A 22053-nucleotide genomic window follows, 5' to 3' on the forward strand; every position below is an offset into this window, starting at 1 on the left:
AAATTTAAGCATACGCAGACATGTCCATGTTATTCCATGATTAAGGTTAAATGTGTGTTTAGCTGAGCTCTAAAAGGTTTTGTGCAGATTTGTAACATGTTTATTCTTGATTTTTAAAAATCTACAACATCTCTTCATGACAGGGCTTCATAAAAGGTGAGTCTGTGAATGTGCTGCAACCTCGAGTTTGTTTCACAGCGAGGTGATCATCTTTTACTGTCAGGTGACCATCTGAGAGGATTCTTTGATTATTGCTTGAGCTTGTGTGGTACAGCTGTGGGTGGGACTGCAGCACTTCTTCTCTGGGTTGTTGTTGATGTTTCTTTTTGTATGCTGTCACTTTCTTTTATTAAAAAATGAAAGAACTAGTTTCTCCACTCAGACATAAAATATAACATCTGCGAGTGTAAAATTACGACATTTTAAGCTCAGGAGATCTCGCCAAAGGCTGAGTCACGTCTGCATGTTGATATAAAAACGTTAAACCACTTGACAGCCAGTAAACTTCACAAACTGGATGATGAACTTGAATGAATTTTCATCTCGTCATGATGAATGCACGCTGCGCCTTGCAGCTATGAACACTCAGTGTGCGTCTGTCTTCTTTTGACTTTCTTCTGTTGCAGAAACAAAAATTTCATTTCAACGCAAAGCAGAAAGAAGTGGACAAGGACAGATTCCCCACCCACTGCCTGCCAGTCCTGTCGCTTCTTCTGGTTTTTTTCTTGTTCTTCACACACACACACACACACAACACACACACACACACACACCACACACACACACACACACACACACACACACACACACACACACACGTCTACACATTTCACAGCAAAGAAATGTGTCCCTCTGTGTTTATCCCTGTTTTCACATCCTTCCATCATTGTTTGGTTGTCACCACTCCCTCTCCTCCTTGTTCACAAATCAATTCTGCCCACACACACACGCACACACACACACACACACACACACACACACACACACACACACACACACACACACACACACACACACACACACACACACACACACACACAAATTTCAATCCTACATCAGGATGTAGGAGACAAAACTCTGTAGCATAAGAAGGGAGAAGTCCACTCATCCTCCACATCTTCTCTGTCCTCTTCTATTATTTTAATTCCAATAAAAATAAATTAACTTTAAATTGGACTGCTCATGCAACACGCAGCATCTGTATAAAAAAAAGCCCGAAGCAGACTGTATTTACAGTTTTTTACAGACGCTACGACACATTTCACAATACTTAGGTCACTTTTGCAAAACTCTTCACACAATCCTCCTAACTGACCGTCAGCTTGGCAAAGCAGTTCATTTCACATTCAAAATGCACTACAACTACCAAAACACTTTATTCAGGTCTCAAATAAACTCATTCTTCCAGAACACTAGCAAAGGTTGACAGCCGACAAACACACTTTGTCACCCACAAAACAATGACCTAAAAAACACTAACAACATGTAGCATTACACAGTGTTTTCTTGTGTAAAACAAGGACACATCTCTGTTTATAATTTCAATATATGTTACTGGAATGAATCAGACATCATGCAGAATTCGTTAATATTTGTTTATGTATTTTTAGTTTTTTGCACTAAGTAATCCCAAAATACAAGAATTTGTATACACACCATCCACTGATGCACATACAATAGTAATGCTAATCTACTCGGTCTCCTCCATTTGGCCACAGGTTCCCATCCACATCACATCTTATGTCATCTAGGGCAACACACCTAGGAAAGAATCTTCTGGCTGCCAGAATTGAAGGAGTTGAAAAATTGAAGGAGTAACACCTGTGTAGATGTTCATCTACAATGAGAATCAGCTGTGGCTGGTTAAACTGCATTTTTAGATTTAAAATATGTTTCAATAAAATATTGCTGTTGGATTTTGCTGTCTTATTCAGTTTTGCATTATGTTACAGTTTTGGCCATAAGTTTAACAGTTTTGAAAACAGTATGTAAGCACATGCAAAATGTCCTGTCCGTACAAAGATTTTTGGCAGTTGTTGTGTCTGAGTGAGAAAATAATTCATGAAATTTGAGAGATGTAGTCATTGAATGCATTTTGTGCCAAAACAATGATAACTGGTCCTCAGTTTAGCCCACATAGACTTCTGTTGTGCTCACTGTGTGAGGAGTTTTGCAAAAGTGACCTAAGTATTGAGAAATGTGTCCTAGCGTCTGTAAAAAACTGTAACATCTGCAGGAAGCTCCTGAGGACGTTCCACCAGTCAGTGGTTGCTGGAGTACTTTTCTATGCTGTGGTGTGCTGGGGGAGCAGCACAGCAAAGAAGGACTCATCCAGACTGGAAAAACTGATCAGGAAGGCTGGCTCTGTGGTCGGCATGAAGCTGGACACTCTGGTGACAGTGGCAGAGAAAAGGACACTAAAAAAAACTGCTGGACATTATGAACAATGCTGGGCATCCACTGCACACGGCCATAAACAACCAGAGCAGTCTGTTCAGGTTGCTTCTCCCAAAGACAAGAACCAACAGACTTAAAAACTCCTTCGTCCCACACGCCATCAGACTGTTTAACTCCTCTCTGGAGGGGAGAGGGAGGGGAGACAGGAGGACAAAGGAGGGGGGAACAACTAAGTTGTAGTGCCCTTTTCACTGTGCAATATTTTTCTATATTCATCGGTGCAATAGACTCAAAATAGTTGAAATGTGCAATTCCCTGGTTATTCCTATTATCCTATTTATCGCTATTATACACTCTGTATTAATATATGTGTATATATGATATATTTCTATTTCTGCTTACATTGTTTTGCAACTTCTGTCGGTGCTGTGCTACTGGAAAAAGAATTCCCTGGAGGAACTCACCCGAGGGATTAATAAAGTTTTATCTAATCTCTAATCTCCAATTATATAATAATTAAGTAAAAAACATTATGCAATTGTATGCAAAGTATCTGTTGCATTAGAGGATACCAGGATATTTAGAATCCGATTGGTGTGAATTCTAATGTCATCAAAAAGAGTGACCACGTGCTCCTTTATCTATTAAACCAATGTTTTATTGTTCTGCACAAAACTACCAGCAGAGGGCAGTCTAAGCAGTGAGCTCAGTGAGCTGTGAAACAGCAACAAAGTGTGATTTGGGGGTACTTTGGGTTCAGTCCCAGTGATTAACGTAAGGCAGCCACCGTACTGTGCAAAAGTCTTGAGTCACCTCTCATTGACTTCTAATTAGCTTCCGAGGAGGCAGAGTATCTTGAGCAACAGTTCTCCAGACCTCCTGGAGGTCTCTGGGCCTCGACTTGTTCAAGGAAACTGGCAAAGGCAAAAAAAAAGCAGTGATAACCAGATGTGACGATAACAGATGGATCTGAGGAACACTGAAGTGACACGGTACCAGTTTACACAACCACATCCAATTCACACAGAAATCTGACACTCCAAATAAAGAAAGCAGCCAAAGACCACATCAGGGCAAAGAATTTAAATGTGACTTTGCGTGACCCTGTAGCACCGTAACTTCTCTCCTCATGTAAACACTGACACTGTTTGCTTGTTTAATTACTGGTTATTGTGTTTCCATGTTTCTTGATTCTCAGAGCATCCAATAATCTGCCACTCTGATATGCATTTAGTACCACACAGCACTGAAGCCAGCCCAGTATTTCTCTTCACTCTGCTGCAATCTTCCATTTCTCCTTTGTCAGTTGTTCAGTCTCACATGCTTTCTCCTTTTCCCTTCTGCCCTCCGAGCCATCGCTTTCTTTCTCATATTTTTTATTTATTCAGTCTCCAGCACACTGTCTTAGGGTTCGTCTTTCACACACACACTTTCGCCACCAATGTGTAAACTGCCTGTGGCTGTGTGCAAAGGGCAATTGGAGAGATACACTAGAGAGAGAGAGAGAGGGCACAGGAGACGGTGTGTGTTCACAGAGGTGTGTGTGTGTGTGTGTGTGTGTGTGTGTGTGTGTGTGTGTGTGTGTGTGTGTGTGTGTGTGTGTGTGTGTGTGTGTGCGTGCGTGCGTGCGTGTGTGTCTTGGCCTCTCTGCTCTGCTGCATTTGTCACCTCTACAGACTGCAAACCCACCAAATGTCCACTTACTGAGACTTCAGCATGTCGATGTTTCTGCATTTATTCATGCGTGCAGTGATGACAGCCACGTCTGAGCATCTTTATGTGTGTGTGTGGATGTGAGAGAGGGAAAAAAACAAGTATACACACAAATAAGTGAACTGGGAGTCACACAGGTTTCTATGGCTCACTGCCAATTATTATATTTTTGTACAAGCTCTAGAAAAACGTTAAATTAATATGAAAATGCTTAAAGTGGGCTCTGACATCGGTGTGTCAGCATTTTGCTTCCATGCAGCATTTTGGCAAATTTGCACATTCCCCGGGCGTCACAGAGCGCCATTCTGGCAGACGCCACCTGTGTTTCACCGTTAAGTGCAAGGTGTCTATCGGTGTCGGTGCGTCCGCAGCGATTCTGGCTGCTGAGAGATAACAGCTTTGCAGAGCTGCACAGTCCGCTTTAGGAGGTAGGAGGCAGCTTAGCAGACAGGAGACCCTGGATCGCAGCCCGTTTGTGTTTTGCACTTGGATTTTTTTCCACTGTGATGGTCTGGTTGCTCTCCTTACTTGTCTTTATTCCTCTCTGCTGCAGAAGGTGGGTGATGCACACCATCAGGACAACGGGAAGCACCTGGTTTAGTTTTTTCTCTATTAAACTGCGGCTCCGATGTTCTGGAGCGCAGCACTTATCCACTCACACATCCTCACTACTGATGATCAGTGTTGGTCAAGTTACTTGAAAAAAAAGTAATCAGTAACTAATTACTGATTACTTCCCCAAAAAAGTAATCCCGTTACTTTACTGATTACTTATTTTCTAAAGTAATTAATTACTTAGTTACTTAGTTACTTTTTAAAAACACGGTTTACAACCTGAAGAGGTGATAAAGCGATAGATCTTTCAGCCCAATTCTACTTTTTCTACATAATCCATCATACAAAATGTAATCAAATGGAAAAGTCTCTTTTTAAAACTTGTTTATTAGTTTTAATCTTTTAACTTTATGCATCAAGCAAAAATTTAATTATATGCAACATTCTCTGACTGGAATAAATTAGTTTAACATTTAAACCTATTTTCTGCACATTCCAGCACATAAAATAAAATATTTTGTGTGTTTACACTCAGTCTTTCAAATAGATGCAAGTAAAACACAGCAGAAAATAAATAAAGTCAAAGACTCAGCGGTCCTGTTGCTCTATTTTCACCTGTAAAGCAGGAGTGGGGCAGGCGGAGGTTTACCCTGGTGCAGGTGTGCCGCGGTCAGTGGAGGAATCCGCGAGTTTCTCTGTGAGTTTCCCATTACGTCGTAGCTACTCGGTGCTTGTTTGGAAGTTTAGGGTTTTTTTCGCTGTAAAAAGAAGTTTTCTTCCCACGCACGATGGACGCTAATGTTTTTGTCACTTTTTATGGAATCAAACTCAAAGTAAGGTCAGTACTTCCACGCTTTAAACGCTGCACGCTCATACTCTCTCCTGCACTCGATATATGATCCATTGTTGATCTGCACACAGCTGTTGTCACGAACGTTGCACTCGCTTACGTCACTGTCGTGAGACATTCTCGCAAAAAATCACGGTTTTAGTAACGCAGTAACGCAGCGTTCCTACGGGAAAGTAACGGTAATCTAATTACTGTTTTTGCAATAGTAATCCCTTACTTTACTCGTTACTTTAAAAAAGTAATCGGATTACAGTAACGCGTTACTGCCCATCTCTGCTGATGATACAGACTTCCTCACGTCATGGTTGTCTTTGCGTCATGTTTTTGCATTGGATCATGAGATAACTCACTGTTATAACAACAATAACCACTAACAGGAAAAGTGCTGCTAGTTAATAATGAATATGATTTTACAGCATCTTCAAATTTTTTATTTCCTCTTTCAACATTTGTCCTGCAATAAAACATATCTGAGGTCCATCAAAGCTCCAACATGTAAGGGGGATACTTGTTCCTTATACCCAGCTCTAAATCATTGTTTTGGTGTAATTTGGTTTCCATAGACCACATTTTGCCTTGACTAAAGTCAAATGTGTATGCCTCAGCTCAGCCACACGTCCAAATATCAGATGTGTTGTGGCCTTCAGGGCACATCTGAGTTTGCAGAGCAACCATCTAAAGTCCAGATCGTCTGGTCCACACAACACTCGTCAGTGCCCTAACTGAGGGAACGGTGCCAAAAGTCGCCCAGATTATGGCCCAACTGTGCCCGCTGTCTGCATGTAGAGCACACTCTTTTCTGCAAGTCATGTTTTTTGGCATTTACATTATAATAGTAATTTCAATTTAACTTATCGTGGCAATTTTTTAAGTATGGAAAATTTGATTGTTATCCCATGAAATACCAAAAATCTTTCCCTTCTAACAAAGCAGAGAATCGCTCCGCAGTGCGCTGATGCTCAGCACCAGCTTCATCGTTTTAGACCTCGGCATCCCTCTGTCTCCTCTCCACGTCCTTTTCTGTTTATGGGCTTATTATTTCTTATCTGCATGTGTGCTTATCTATAAGCAGACAGTGTTGCAACAAAGACAGTTATTCTCTCTAATCTACTCCTATATCTCTCCATCCGTCCACAACGCACGAGCATTCCTTGTTGCTGGATTTTCATCTGCTTTAAGAGGACATTCACTTTGTCAGTGACAAAACACTCGCTAATGTCAGATCTGTCAGGATGGAAATAGAAAATCTGTCACGCAGAACCCGACAATGACAATTTTGTCTTTCATCTCTTCAACTCTGGCAGGGAGCAAAGACAAAAGTCTGTTAAACCAGAATAAAAGCACAGAGCGACGGGGCTGGCAGGACACGAGGAAGATGAGTGATGAAAATAACCATCGGAACAGAGACAGGAGACGGAGCACAGCGACAGTTTTAGATTACAACCAGACCTAATGCACGGATTACTTTCCCCTCTATCCGTTTAGGGACAGATGGATTTCCGATCACATATTGCGACAGGAAGTGGCGAGAAGACAGATGGCCTAAAAGTACGAAAAAAGGCTACGAACTGATGGCTGGACAGAGAGGGTGGAGTGAGTGAAAAATCTGATTGGCTGACAGTGATGCAGATATGAGTGACAGCGAGCTCACAGTTACTGCTTGCAGCCTTTGCACTTTTGTACAGAAAGCCTTCACTGTGCTTTCAGAGCCAGGCACATCTCAGGAACATCGCACCTTAAAAATACATGAATCTGTGGGCAGCACAGGCCGAGGCTGGACACAAGTCAGTGTTCCCATTCAGAGGTCTTTGGTGCAATTCAGAAATCTGATTGGTTGAGAATATTTTTATTTTAATACAGGTCAAAATCAGTATCCTCCATTTCTCTGTTCTCACACAGCCGTGCATTAAGAAGTAGTAATTATTATTTGTTATCCTCAGATGAACATGTTTTATTTATTTTATTGTGCATTATTTTTGCTATTGATCCCAGCAGCGGGAGTTTCTTTTTTCACAGCTGGTCCGCTGAATTCATCCAGAAAATATTCACTTTCACCGACTTACACAGAGAAGAGATCTGAGTTGGAGATTTTGTGTGAACTGGGATGAACCCACGTTACAAAACCAGCTAAAGTAAAGTTAACCTATTTAAAGTTTTACCTGAGTCTCTCATTTATTTAGTTGGTTATAAACCCACAAAACAAGAAAAACTGTACTAGGTGTGGGAAAAATGAAGAGCAGATGTTTTTAAGATTTGCAGCTGTGCAGCGTTCTGATTGGTTGATCAGCTACTTGTATTTCTTTCTTCAAAACAGAGATTTATCAAGCACCAACTGCTGCTGAAGGCCTCCCCACACCGTAGGCTGGGTTTGTTTTAGTTAACCTCCAAGAATAGTTCTTCACGAAAACAAAAACAACTGCAGCACTTTTAGATTCTGGGACAGCTTCAGAATACATGCGATAATAATGATGTTTGCCGAGATTAAGCAGCGACTGGATTCTTTCTAAAGATGTCGGGCTTTGGGGGACTCGGTCTGTTGCATTCCCTTTGTTCCTGACAACAAAGCGACACGATGCACACGGATGCTCCGCGCTGCTTACCACATAGAGCTGCTTCCACAGTAAGGCCCATTCCTGCAGTGTTGACGTGACCTCGGTGACAATGGGGTCTTCGAGAGGCACCACAGTCTCATGTGGCCTGCAATAGAAAACAGACACGCACACATTTAATTCACAGCTGCTGGGTTTGGACAAGCATCAGATGTCCATAACTGAAGCAGATTTAAGGACACACAGAGCAGCACGTCCACAGTACAAAGCCTTTAAATGTGAAATTGTTAACACGCGTAAAAGTAAGAGAGAGACAATAAAAGCTTGGCCTGCTTTGTCACCAGGGGAACTTGGCGACTTTGTGGAGTTACGTGTGTCAGGTTTCTACACTAATGAATTAAAGTGAACTGACAGTTCAGTGAAGCAGAAATCCAAACACTAATCTTGTTAAAGCACAGAGAATCCACTTATACTGCCTGTACCGACAAAGCACACTTCATTCACAGGTGGAAACACAAAGCACGAGCTAACATATGAAATAAAGTAAACTGTCAAAGTCAAAGTCAGCTTTATTATCAAAAACAGGTGTACAAATCATGCACATTGATAAATCTGACAGTCGTCAGCATAACAGTGGAAGGATATCACATGCCTTCTAAGGATGGTTCCCACGGGCTGTAAATATAATGAAAAAAGCAGAGGCCCTAAAATTGAGCCCTGCGGGACCCCAAACTGAAGAGGAGCAGAAAAGGACTCGTGCCCTAAAAGGTTAACACTAACAGTTCTGTCAGAAAGATAAGAGCTAAACCAATTCAAAGCAGTACCACGAATGTCTGCAAGATGGTGTAAGCCACAGTAAATGTTGTGGTCTACAGTGTCAAAGGCAGGTGTTTGGTCAAGGAGGACCAGAACAACATGATTACTAGAATCGCAGGAAAGAAGGAAATCATTAAAACCTTTAAGACTGCTGACTCAGTGCTATGAAGGTTTTTAAAGCCTAATTGAAAGACCTCTAAGATACCGTTCTCATTTTAAAAATCCATCAACTGGGAATATACAATTTTCTCTAAGATTTGAGACAAAAGACAGCTTGGAGATGGCCTGTAGTTAGCCAATACAGTGTGGTCCAGGGCGGGTTTCTTATGCAGGGGTTGTACTACCAACTATAAAACAAAGGACTTCAAGAATATAATAATTCAGAACATTTAATCATAATTAAAAGCAAAGAAACCAAAATTGCATAAATCAAAACCAAAAAAATAATAATAACCAAAATAAGAAGCAAATTTAAAACAATACAAGTGGTAATGGTGCTTTTCTACTCTGTATGGTGTATAAAGCACTTTATACAACACAGTTCAGTCTTTCTATCTGACATTCACTCAGGAGAAACTCGGGTTCAGTGTTTTGCCTCTTTGCAGTCCGGAGCAGCCGGGGATCGAACCACCGACCTTCCATCAGTAGATGACCTGCTCTACCTCCTGCTCACGTCTTCAGGTGGAACAAAGAAAAGCAGCTGAAGACAAAGACCTCGTTTCACCTAAGCACTTGTACATAGTTTTGAGCATCAGGGATTTCTTCACTAGGACTGAAAGCTGCGTCTCCAGCCTGCAGTCAAGAGCATTAAAGCAACACACACACTTTTGTTCTTCTTCTCATCCCACGCTACCTTTCTGCTCGCCCCTCCCTCACTCAGGGAAGCACTTCTTTCCTTCTTACCCCTCTGCTCACGTACCCCCCTTCCCTCCGTCGCATACAGTAACTGATTAATTAATAAAAGCCAGTGTGCCAGATTAGCTGATCTCCCAGCTGAGCCGTAGCTGGCGGCCGCCTGGTGATTTCACACACATTAGTTACACTGGTATCACAGACGCGTCTCCTCCTCTTCGCCTCTGTTCTACTTTTCACTCAGCCTAATCACTCCCTCCTCCCGCTTCCCTGCCTCGTGTTCCTCCTCCTCTCTTTTCTGGCACATCTCCATCATCCATTTGCACTTTCTACTCTTCCTCCTCTTCACAGCTTCCTCTTCCTCTTCTGTGTTGCCTTTCCTGTTATTCCCCCTTTTCTGCTTTCTCTCCTGCATTTCTTCCCTCTTTGGTACCTGTGCTCTGTCTCCCTCTGCACCCACATCCCCACAGTCTTTGGTTTCTGTCTCCTAGCCTGACCTCTGTCTGTGTTTCTGTTGTTTGCAAATCTTTATCCATATCCTCTCTCACCGTGCCCCACAACTAGTCTCCATCTGGTTATCTCTGCCCCGAGCTGCCACAGTGTTTCTCCGTCAGTCTCAAGCCACTTATATTTTCATCTGCTGCCTCATAACAGCCTCTCTTTATTATTATTCTCTGTTATTCTCCATGCAGTTCATTCTTAAAACACTCGCTGCCTCCGTTTTGAAACTCTTGAGAGAAGAAGAGATTTTTGGGGGAAATTCTTTTTGTCTTTCATCCTTTGGTTATATTCATACCCCACGGCTGTGTTTAAAACTTTACAGCGATTTAATATTCTGTATTCTCTGGGCTGCTTTAAACGACTCCAATCCAGCCTCTTATTTCTTAGTTTTTGTGCATTACAGAAAACATTTTCAATGATGCTTCCTGTGTACTGCATGACACATTAGCATGGCGAAGTGCGTCTCACTAAAAGATCGCAGGCTGTCAGAAGAGGCGTAGCAGCATCAATGCCGGAGCCCCTCGTGGTTGTATCCTCAGTCCATTTCTCAACACCCTCTGCATAAATGACTGTATCAGCACTTCAGCAGCACTCCATCTCTCACTTTACGCAGTGGTGCACTTACAGTCTGTGACAGCTGAATGTCACTGGCACATCGAGCGCACACTGCTCCCATCTGAATCCACCTCCAATGAAGCAGTTTGACAGCTCCCGGCAGCTCGGACGTAGATAATAAACACGGCTTTAGCCAGCCTACTGTTTACACCTGCTGGCAGCAAACACAGCATCACACAAGAGCTGCTGGCCCCCGCCTTCTATCGCTGGTGCATCAAACCCCACCACATCCTGTAATCTGGCACATCCTGATGTTTTTACCCTGCTAACTGCGTCCGGCAAAAACAGGTTCGATGGAGCTTTTTCTGCTCCTGACCTCTCGGACCACAACAACAGAGCCACTAAGTGCACTTTTAGCACTTACCATAGTCCATAACACTCACCACCTCAGACCACAGCTGAACTTGGCTTTGGACCGGGCGTGTGTTTATATATGTTTTCTGTCACAGCAGCTGAAAAACCCTGCTGAGCCGTGTGCATCAGTGTGTCGTCCTCAACACTCTACTAACTCCTCAGATGACCCTCAGATTCAAACCCAGAACGTTCATGTTATAAAAACACTGACGGCCCCGGTGCTACCCCTCAGCCTGCCTGTGGATGCACTAATAGGATGAATTTCAAAATCATTGAGCTGTTATGTTCACAACATTTTCAAAAAACCTGACCTCTGACCTTGGCCTTGAGGTCAAGTTTGCTGAGATTTAAACTCATTCCAGATTTTTAGTAGCTGCACCTGGTATGACTGTGAAAATCCTGTGTTACCTTGTTCTCGACTTATTGCGAACACCTGGCTGCTCAGCGGGGCGTCGACAGTACCCCACCAGCCTATGGCCGAGGGGTGAACGTCAGTTTTCATCTTGAAACAACTCTAATGTGGTTTCAGCTGCCAGCCTCACATACTCAGGACCCGGTACAGACTTAAATGCAGGGGAGGCGTGATGAACTGATGCAGCTCCGGTGTGTCAGCCTCCCCGCAGCAGCGCCACAGACCACGCCCTCCTGCAAACTCTAATGTGGTTTCAGCCCTGACAGCCAGCTACCATTCAGACGATGATCAGCAGAGAAATGATGAATATGTAAGAACAGGTTGAACTGAAGTGTTTGTGATGTTTGAAAAGTCTTTTCATCTTTCATGTTTCAACCAAACTTAAACATAAATGATCAGTTTTTAAAGGTCGTGATTGGCCAACCAGTGATGGAGGAGATGCAGAGACTAACACCACCAGGGTCAAACGGCTGATAGAGACAAATACCCCAATGACTTTGGAGCGATGAGCCGATGTAAGTCAGACTGGGATTGCTTTTCTTGCAGTACTCTGTTAACTGTTAACTGGTTTCCTTAAATGTGCATCTTAAGTTCTAGCTTCTGGTTTCATGGATATCATGTGTGAGAGTGGAAGGACACCAGTGCACTAGGTGACAGTATGGACACAAAAGTCTGAGTCTTTCTTAATTTTAGTTAAACAGAAAGTCAGGTGAGTCAGATGCTCTGAGCTCAAAAATCAAACCCGAGCATGTCGACCGGCTCCGCCGTTATCTCTGCGGTTATTAGGGTCACACTGCACTAAATGAAGGACATTCAGCAGGAATTAGGCCTCGTGGCTGAGAGCAGCAGGACTGATCAGGATCAAGTTTTTGCTGAGGCCAAAGATCCAAGGAGCAGGATGACTCCTGTACTCAGAGCAGGCGCCCCCTGCTGGCCATTAAAACGGAATAGCTGGCACATCCTGACCAGAGCACTGCTGTCCAACCTCGGTCATCTGCTCTGTTTCCTCCTACCTGCCTGCAGCCCTGAGTGTTTGAGCTGCTGCTCTTTCGTCATTTCCGCTTTCCCACCCTGTCAAACTCAATTCTGTCGTCTTTGATCCAATAGTCTTTTTGCCCTGTTTTCTGAGAGCCAGTTAGTCTCTCTGTTCCCTGTGCTTTAAATCTCACTGCTATTCTGTTATTCTGCATTTCAGACTCTCATTCATGCAACTCACCTCCTCCACATCTCCACCTTACCTGGATGCCTCAGCTGAGCCTCCATCTGTGGTGTGTTTCACCATGACTACCAGCTTCTAGCCTCCAGGGATGTTGTCATGCTTCCTGCCATTAAACTGCTTTGATTTGGTGCGTCATCCGACTCAGTCTGTGTACTCGAGCTGTATTAAGCTCTATTTACTGAACTCCCAGCAGACAGCGAACTGAAGCGCTCACACGATCCAGCAAATGTGTGATTCTGTCTCGTAGTTTGTGATTTGTCCCGTTTGCTGTTTGTGGTCTCTCGTGTTATCCTCTCCCCTCACAGAGCCGGGTTCTGCTGGAAGCTTTTTCACCTAGAAAGGGAGTTCCCCCCCCACTATCACCAAGTGGGTTTTTCCATATAAGCCTGTCGGCTCATTACCTAAACGTATAAAGAGCCTCGTGGCTGTGCTTGTGAACTGGCAGTATTTAAATAAAACTAATTTGAATCTCGATGGCTTAATCAGTTATTAGATGATGACACTTTGAACCCAACAAACCGCTCTCACTGTTGATGGTCTCTTAGGTTTTACATTAGCTCAAGTCACCCTGAAATGCGAACACGGAAAAGATGAGAAGTTCTTTTGTGCTTCATAAAATTTATTTAATGCTCCACAATCTTTGCAGCACGAATCCAAACTGGTATAAAAGCTTTTCTTTGCATATTCAAAAAGACTGCATTCATGGGAAAATGTGACATTATTAAGTTAGGATAATAAGTAAATTGTCCCTTAAATGATACGTGATAAGCTACAGTAAATCCAGCCTGGTGCTTAAGCAGCTCAGACAAAGTTAGAAGGAGGGATTTGGTTTTAGCGTCTTATTTTCATTTATTTGGTGCTTTGAATTGTTAAGAAACAGCTTCAAAATCAAAAAGTTAGAAAAAGGACCGAGGCAGGATGACAGAAGAGTGGGAAAGGAAACAGAAATGATTGGCTTTATCATAAGAAATGATAAAAGCGAACACACGTGCAGACATGGAGCACTTTTCTCTCTTTTTTAAACACATGTGCTCTTTTCTATCTGTGGATCACAAACATGAAGCTGGCGTCAAAGATGAAAACCATCAAGCTCCGTATGCTGACATTAACTTGGGGTTAAATGCAGGGCGGCCGTCATTTCACCGCACCGATCGCTGAGCTGAGGGTCACCGTGCAGACAGCGCAACACTCTGCTTCTAAAAATACATCCACACACTGTTCACGGCGCCCAGAGGTTACACGCAGCACTGCATGTAACATTAACTATTCATTTAGATGTGAACTGCACATACTGCCATTTATTCACAACGTCACAATGCACTGCACATTTTTAAAATTTGTCTTTTGTAACCGACTCATTGTTTATGAGCTCATAAGCATGTTTTGTCATTTGTGCAGCTTTAGTCTGTGTCCACACAGTGCAGAGTGGGTCCACACAGAGCAGAGTGAGTCCACACAGAGCAGAGTGGGTCCACGTGCGACCACATGCACCTACAACCAATGAGGTCCAGCTAACAGGCAGGTGTGAAGGAAATCTGCAGAAACCCTCCAAGCAGGAAGATTCAAACTCAAAGATAGCAGCACTGATCTCTGGAGCACCATGCTGCTGCTGCCAAATACAAAACTTGTGTAATGTATGAAATTATTTTTCTTTTAATCATAAAACTAATAAGAAACTAGTAAAACAAATGTATTTCTGTTTTTGGTGGAGCAGAGATCGTCTCCTCGTATTAAACCTTCAAATGTAGAAGAAATGGTGCAAAAAATGTACGTTTTACAGCATCTGTGTTTCTTTTTGAGGCTTCGGTGCTTTTCAGGAGCGTGCTACTGTTACTTTCAGCTGTTAATCATGAGGTTCAATATTAGAGAGAAAGTCTGGGTATACTGGACCTGTAGGGAAGATAATGACATCTTCATCTAAATTATCAACCCAATAAAAATAAGAACCCTAACCCAGCTGGGAGTATATTGTATTTAATGACAGTTTATTGGTAGTTTTGACCGAGTTGTCAGCTCAGTTGTTTCTTTACACAAACTTGAAAGGAAGTGGAACTTGCCTCAAGTGTTTGAATTATTCTGCTTGTTAAACTTGTTGGAATAAAGGATTAAAAACGAGCCTGTAGAGCGTTTCACTGACCTGCTGCTCCCATCAGCCTGTTTGACTGTTTGCAGAGGGAGCCACACAAACTCCCAGCCTCAGATGCTTCAGTGCTTCTCAGGAACATTGTGCTGCTACCTTCTGCTATTGAACAGTCATTTTAATTCATTTGGACAAACTTTTTTTTCCCATGTAGCAAAACCTCGCGTCAGTCCAGGTGGAGCCAAAATGCCAGAAAAGAACTGACCAAACGATCAGAGTTAAAAATCTGTCACTTCATAATCGATTCACATGCACTGTGCAGAAAACCTGATGAGAGTCGGGTCCTGGGGTCTGACTGGAGCTGCAAACAAACAGTAAGCAGGTGATCAGACTCACTGAGGAGCTCACACAGGCTCTACACAAAGTGTTCATTTAACTTCAGACATGAGCCTGATTTCATTCTTTTACGCCTGCAAGTGTTTTTTGTTTGTTAGGTTTCTTTGGTGCATTTTGCTGTTCAAGTCTTTTTGTACCGTTACTATAAATGTGTCGCGTGCACTTGTACAGTAGGTTTCTGTCTCCATGTGTAGTAATGAAGTGCAGGGTTGTGATAATTGTAAATGTCAGCTCTGAGAGCTTCCTGGCACAAACCTGCAGGCTGCTGCACACTGGTGGATCGACACAGGGACGCAGGCAGGCCGACTCCACAGGAACAAATTAAAATCCGCTAAACTCATTTGACCTCATGCTGCAGTTTTTACACAAAGATATTCAAATCTCTCCGTGCCGTCTCAAACACATGAGACATTAAAGATCACTGGCAGATTTTCTAGGATGCAGAGTGACTACACTGATTCTCACAGGACAGTAAAAGTGGAAACTTTATGAAAAGAAGGTTCACTAAAGCTCAGAAGCATCTACTGTACAGATGTCCTGCTGCCTGCTTCATGCAGAGCAGAAATCCTCCTTGGTGCTGTGAGCAGTGCTGGATGGTCAACTCTTTGTTGGTCGCCTTTTACCCAGCAGACCAATCACAGCGATCGAGACCTGTTGGTGGGTGTCCCACGTTACTGTGATCACATCCCGTTTTCTTTAATGCAGTAATGTAAAACATTGATGTACATAATTCAATAATTATATGAAGCTTACGCCTAAGTTATATGTCTGTCTTTTTTCCTGGTTGTCTGTTCTTTACATCACTTCCACTTTCCCACTTTCTCAAACGCAACACTTACATCATTACATTATATCTCGGTCCTCATTGTCATTCTCTCTTTCAGGCTCTCATATGTGCAACCAGCCTCCTCCCCATCTCCGCCTCCCCCGAATCACTCAGAGCTCCATCCAAGCCTCCATCTAAATCACCAGCGTCCCGATTCCAGGCGGTCCCGTCCTAAATCCTGCCACCGCTGGGATCCCGTAGTGACACGTTGGGTCATCGGGGTCTAATCACCAAATAGATTTTCTCTCACAGTAAATTTTGTTCCATTCTTCCAAACGTTCTCTCCGTGTTGTAATTACAGTAAAGGTTCAACACAGTCTGAACTACCACAGTGCTCGTGAACTGAGAAGAAACATCAGTGAGTTAGAATACGTGCAGCAGGGAGCAGCTGGTGCTCAGGGAGCTCCAGCAAGAAAACTTAGAGTTGAAGTTGGCTCAACACGAGCCGATGTAATGCCGAGCTGACCAATCAAGTGCATGCACGGTCCAGCGTATCATCCCTGAGGTAAAACATGAAGTACTAGCTTTATTCTGTTTGTCAGTACGGATTTTAATTGGTACCTGAAGCAACACGCCTCCACCTACACCACCCCTTGAGTGTCTGTAACTCATACTGAACATGGCTCATTTGTTTGTACAGTGAAGACACACACAGTGTAATTCTCTTATTCCCTCACACACACCCACGTGCACATCGAAAGCTCTGCTGCTTTAAGACCCACTTGATCAACAGTCTTTAATTATGTTTGTCATCATGCAGCAGCCTCCATCTTCCTTCAGTAAAATACACCAACTCTCCGTCTCTGCCCCGGGGGCCTACTTGAAACTCTAAAAGATTCACTAATTCCAATTAATTTACTCTCTGCCTTTAATTAAAAAACTCTTATGCAAATCGCGACACGCTCTGTAACGCTGATTAATCTGAATTTTGGAGGGTTTTGTTTTGTTTTTGTTTTTTTTAAAGCTTTTCCAAATAATTATGCTAATGTATTAAAATATGTACAGTTGAACTTGGAAGGAAATGAGAAAAAAGGAGGTTTATACCTTATTTAGAAAGAATGAGTCTCAAAACAACTGATCCCAACAGAAAAGCAGATTTCATCAAATTACCTCCTAAACAGTTTTAGCTGCAGAAGAAGAAAAATGCCTCCCAGCACTGCGGATATAAAATATACCCGACTGTGGCATCATCCCACATTCGGTACACGAGGGCGACTCAAATCGGATCAGATCTGGAGTGACTAAAAGATGATGACATACAGTATGGTGCGAAAGGCCTTTGGCATGTTTGATGATTGTTATCTGACAACACCATCAGGAAGGAGTCTGATCGGCCCCCAAACTCACAGCGATCTAAACATGCAGCCAGACTCACAAAGACTGTTCTTCAGCTGAAAGCAGAGCAGCAAGTCCTGCAGCAGGAAGCAGGGCGCCAAAGAGCCCAGATCAACATCTCAGGCTCAGGCCAGGATCATACAAGCAGAAGACTCTGAGACGGACTGAATCCACCGAAAAACTGTGGCAACTTCTCCAAGATGCTAACCTCATTAGTACCTTGAAAACAAGTGCAGAGCTGGTGCTCTTAAAAGCAAAACTGGGTTTCCCACAGATGATTGCAGTGGCTCACCGTGTGCATGTGTGTGCTGCAAACCACGCCACATGTGCAGGTGGTACGAATAATACACTTTTTCTCTACTTTATGACAAAAAACAGACTCGATCGTTTTGGCCTGCAGGTATTAGCTGCCACATGTGCAGCTTTCATTAGTGAATCAGACAATAAGGAAACTTTGCATTTATTTTAAAAACCTGTGGAAGTGACTGGAACAAATGCATGGCTGACTGAATACGTTTGGCAGTATAACGTATTGTCACTCTCAGCAGAGGCTGTTAGCGACGCTCTGTCCGTGAAGCTCTGGTTAAAATCCTCTTCAGACAGAAAAGAGACACTAATGACTGAATGAGTAACAGGAGAGAAAGAAAGGCTCAGAGGACAATAAATGCTTTTTGCTGTTTTTATGTTCAACACGACTGCTTTCAGCCCTCAAACTGAAACATGATGCTGGAGTCAGTGAAGGTGTTAAATTCATCGAAAGCGTGAGTCTAACCGAGCCTGAGGTTTCACAGAGGCTCAGTGTAGTGTCGCAGGTTTACACACTTACCCTCTGTTGGTGACGATGGCCTTCTTCAAGTGAACGTAGCTGGCAGGAAAAACTCCCTGGAGAGACACAGACAGAAAAAATAACAGAGAAGAAAGATAATTAATCACCGTCTACTTCCCATCCAATAACACCGAGAGACAGATCACGATGAAGACATGCAGAGTAAAGACTATCCTCTGTGTGCAGCAGCGAGACGCTCCTCAATCATTCATGTACAATAATAAGTTATAACGGAGGCTGATGGCAGGCTAGGCAGGTCGCTTCTTGTCTTTGATTGGAGATCTTCCAGTGAGGAGAAATACATGCTGCCTTTGCCATCAGAACGTCATGACAGCGTGACCCTGACAGAAAATGACAGCGAATCACATTTTTGCACAGATTTGGCCTTTTAAAGGCACGTGGTCCTAAACGTCTGTGAAGGTTCTCAGTCATCCAGGTCATCGTAGTCTAAGGAGCTTGCAAAGAAAAGCGTCTGGACTTGTTTGAGTTGCTGGAAGACTCATGCGAAGACAGCTTGAAGACAGCTCATGTGATTAGGTAGAGGATCATCAGGGGGTCCTTTGTCCCTCTTTGGGGGGAAACTCCCACTGGGTTTATATCTGGGACTCTCCACAATTTGACCTTAGAACTGAAGAAGCTTCTCAGATGAGAGGTGAAACGTCTTCAAGCAACTCAAATAAGTCCAAACGCTTTTCTTTCCTTGGTCCTAAACGTTTGATCAGCTGTAAAACAGCCCGCTTCAGTTTAAGGTTGTTTTCAATAAATTGCATGTTGAAATTTTCTGCATGTTGAAGCTCAACTTGGAACCTTGTTAAGATCCAACTATGCAAAATATGATTCTTTGCCATTTTTCAGGTGATCATAAACTTTTGGTCGGGGCTGTACAATAAAAGTATATAATGAAGAAGGACTCTACAGGGTCTGAGGAAGGGTGGGGTTTATACAGGAAACATTGGGTCCCGCTGTCTCCACCTGTTCTGATGTGATGGGCATAAAATGAACTGCTTGGACTTGCAGCTGTCTCAACTGTGTTAAAGTCCAGTAAAGATCACACTGCAAAGAGATTACATTCATCCAGTGACGTTCCCGGGGCAACACTGATTGGACCAATCAGCTTAAACTCTGATCATTTTGTTATGGTTTTTTTTGTGTGTGTGTGTGTTTTTTTGTTGTTGTTGTTCTCTGTGCGTGGGCTGTTGTTTTTTTGTTTTTCTTCCTTTTTTCCTTCTTTCTTTTTTCATGTTTTTTTGTTATCATCTGAATTTTAATGGCCTAATTTGTTTTGATATATGTCTTTATATCAGTTGGTACTTGCTGTATTGGGCCTGATATGTAAAATTACATGTGCAAAACTTTAGAAATAAAGAGGGAGGAAAAAAAAGCAAAAAAAAAACTCTGATCCAAACAAATCAGGCTGAGATCATTTTAGTTGGAATAAGACAAAACCAGCAGGCATGAAAGGCAACCAGTGAGGAAAGTGTCCCACGAGAGATTTCAGTATATTCAATTTATTGTCTTTAAATTTAAAATTATTATTATTTGTTTTATATTTATTTTATTTGTTTTCAGGTTTGTGCTCTACCTCTGGGGTTAAATTCTCGGGCTGTTTTTCACACTATGTGACATATCGAGTCACTAGAGGCCCTGAACTGATATGAAGCACATATTAAATTCCTATTCCCTTCTTTTCAGGGTGCAGCTTTAAGATTAGAAAAGAGAAGATAAGAAGTTAGACCATTAAATTATTTGACATATTTATTGGCTTTTGATTGATATTGTTCAGAGTTCTGCTCCTCAGAGCCGGCTGTACCCCCTCACCGAACCCTGACGTGCACAGTGTGCACCTCTCTACTGTTTCACCGTTGAACCAAGGGCAGGTGAAGCATCTTCAGCCTTTCTGTGGAGGTTTTTCAGCAATATTCAAGAAGTTGTGCCCTCTTTCCTTTTCTGCATCTGTGGCCATAGCAACTAAAACCCAACATTTTCTAGGAAAACAAGCTTCTGCATGCTTGGCTTCCCAAAGTGGTTAAAGCACTAAAAATTCACATTTCTAAGTGAAATATTGAGGCCTTCGACATAATTATGAGAGAATCATCATTTAAAACCGCTGGCATCAATTATAAAGACAGGTTACACAAGGCAAGGCCCAATCTTTCCTGGGCCCACAAAGAAGGCGAGTGCCATGCACGGCAGCTGATCAGTTTATAGTGTGAAGCTTGGCCTAATGGATGGAAACCATGCTGTTCTGGAGCATAGTGACATGTGCACGCTGGTTCTTGGTTCAGCTCCATCACTAACTCAGTTGACTGTCAGTGATGGAGTTATTGTTGCTGCTGTAGCTGCGTAGGCATGGACAGAAACTATATCTGTATAGTTGCTTAATCTGACGCAGTTGCATGAAACAGGCATAACAGATATACAGGCCTATCCTCCAGCAACATTTCTGCTTTTTCAACCTGAACCACAGCTTCTTCCTAGACTGACCAAGTAGTTTTGGCACCTCCAGTAAATCTAATGAGTGAGTAAAGCAAAACAGAACCTCTTCAATAAAGGACTGTTGTCCTCTAGTATTTCAGGCTGGTTTGCTACAGCACCAGTGTGAAGCCAGTGTTGGAAATCTGGTGCATCGCTTTGCACCTTGCAGCTTTGCGTTGTCAGAATACAGAATCTGATTTGTATAAAAACTCATTCTCACCACGACAAACCCGCTGCCTATGCTGCAGCGCAGTCGCAGGGTAACAGCATGCGTGCATGTTATATGATGCGGATTTCCAGCTTTACTCTGTGGGTGCCTTCATTTTTCAAGTGTACAAGTAAGCTTCACTTTTTGCAGCGGCGGTGCCGTCTCTTTGAAAGGTAGCTGCTGTGGACGCTCGAGGCTCCCCCATTTTAGTTTTACAAGCTCGAAATGCTGCTTACAGTATTCTCCTGTTCTTCTGCAAATGTGGAAGTAATGAGGTATTTTGTGTCACAAAATCTTTATATCTCCAGTGACTGGGGAAAATTTTTATGTAAATTGCAAGTGTGGAAAAAAACTGTTTAATTTACAAAGTGTGGCTGGAGCTGCAGCAGTCTACTGAGGGAAGGCTTCACACTGTGGGGATTTCATTCATATTCAGCTACATGTTTTAATGGGGAAAGAGCAGAGAAGAAGAAGAGCAGAGTCTATCTGAGGAATGGAAGTGTTCATGCCAGTTTGTGTTTGGCTGTTTTGTTCTTAAGCATCCTGGTGTACATGTATTTGTGCATGTGGGTTTGTATCCTGTTTATGCACTTCTTCCCTTGTCCGCCAGCCTGCATGCTGATGCAGAAAATCTATGTTAAGTATTAGCGTAGAAGCCAAGATGTCAGCTCCTGTGTGTGTGCAGGTCTGTGCCTTATGTGCACTCGGAAAATGAGGCTTCCGGCAGTCGGGAAAGAAAGCAGCCCTCTGCTATCATGCATAATAACCCTGCTGTCTCTTAGCTAGCACTTTAGCTGCTTGTTCTTTCAACAGAGATGGATTCTGCTACAGCTGTCAAAAGACCTTTTAGGTCAAATATCACATAGAAAAACACGGCGGACCAGATTCAAGTCTAAATATGTTTCTGAGGGTGTTACAGAGAGAGAGGGAGAGAAACCTATAAAATCAGGAAGAAATGAGAATAACAGGGCTGTAGACGAATAGAGTAACTGTTGGCAGCCATGCATGTGACAAGAGCAGTTCAGAGGTGCTGGTCCGGCCTCCCGGGACTCGCTCAATTACCTGTCTGCCCAG

The 22053-nt window shown here is 42.9% G+C and overlaps 1 protein-coding gene across 7 annotated transcripts in view; it reads right to left on the reverse strand.

Annotated features, from left to right (window-relative positions):
• LOC120715363 (dedicator of cytokinesis protein 3) overlaps positions 1-22053 on the reverse strand; it is a 249886-nt gene that overhangs the window by 112679 nt on the left and 115154 nt on the right. For all 7 annotated transcript variants that reach the window (XM_040002307.1, XM_040002309.1, XM_040002305.1 and 4 more), the window contains exons 4-5: positions 18297-18352; positions 8116-8212 (exon numbers count right to left, since the gene is read on the reverse strand). In XM_040002307.1, the coding sequence (XP_039858241.1) occupies positions 8116-8212; positions 18297-18352 (153 nt within the window). The remainder of the gene's footprint in view (positions 1-8115; positions 8213-18296; positions 18353-22053) is intronic.

Source organism: Simochromis diagramma, unplaced genomic scaffold, assembly GCF_900408965.1.
Source record: "Simochromis diagramma unplaced genomic scaffold, fSimDia1.1 OVJJ01000438.1, whole genome shotgun sequence".
In the NCBI taxonomy this organism is placed as follows: Eukaryota; Metazoa; Chordata; class Actinopteri; order Cichliformes; family Cichlidae; genus Simochromis; species Simochromis diagramma.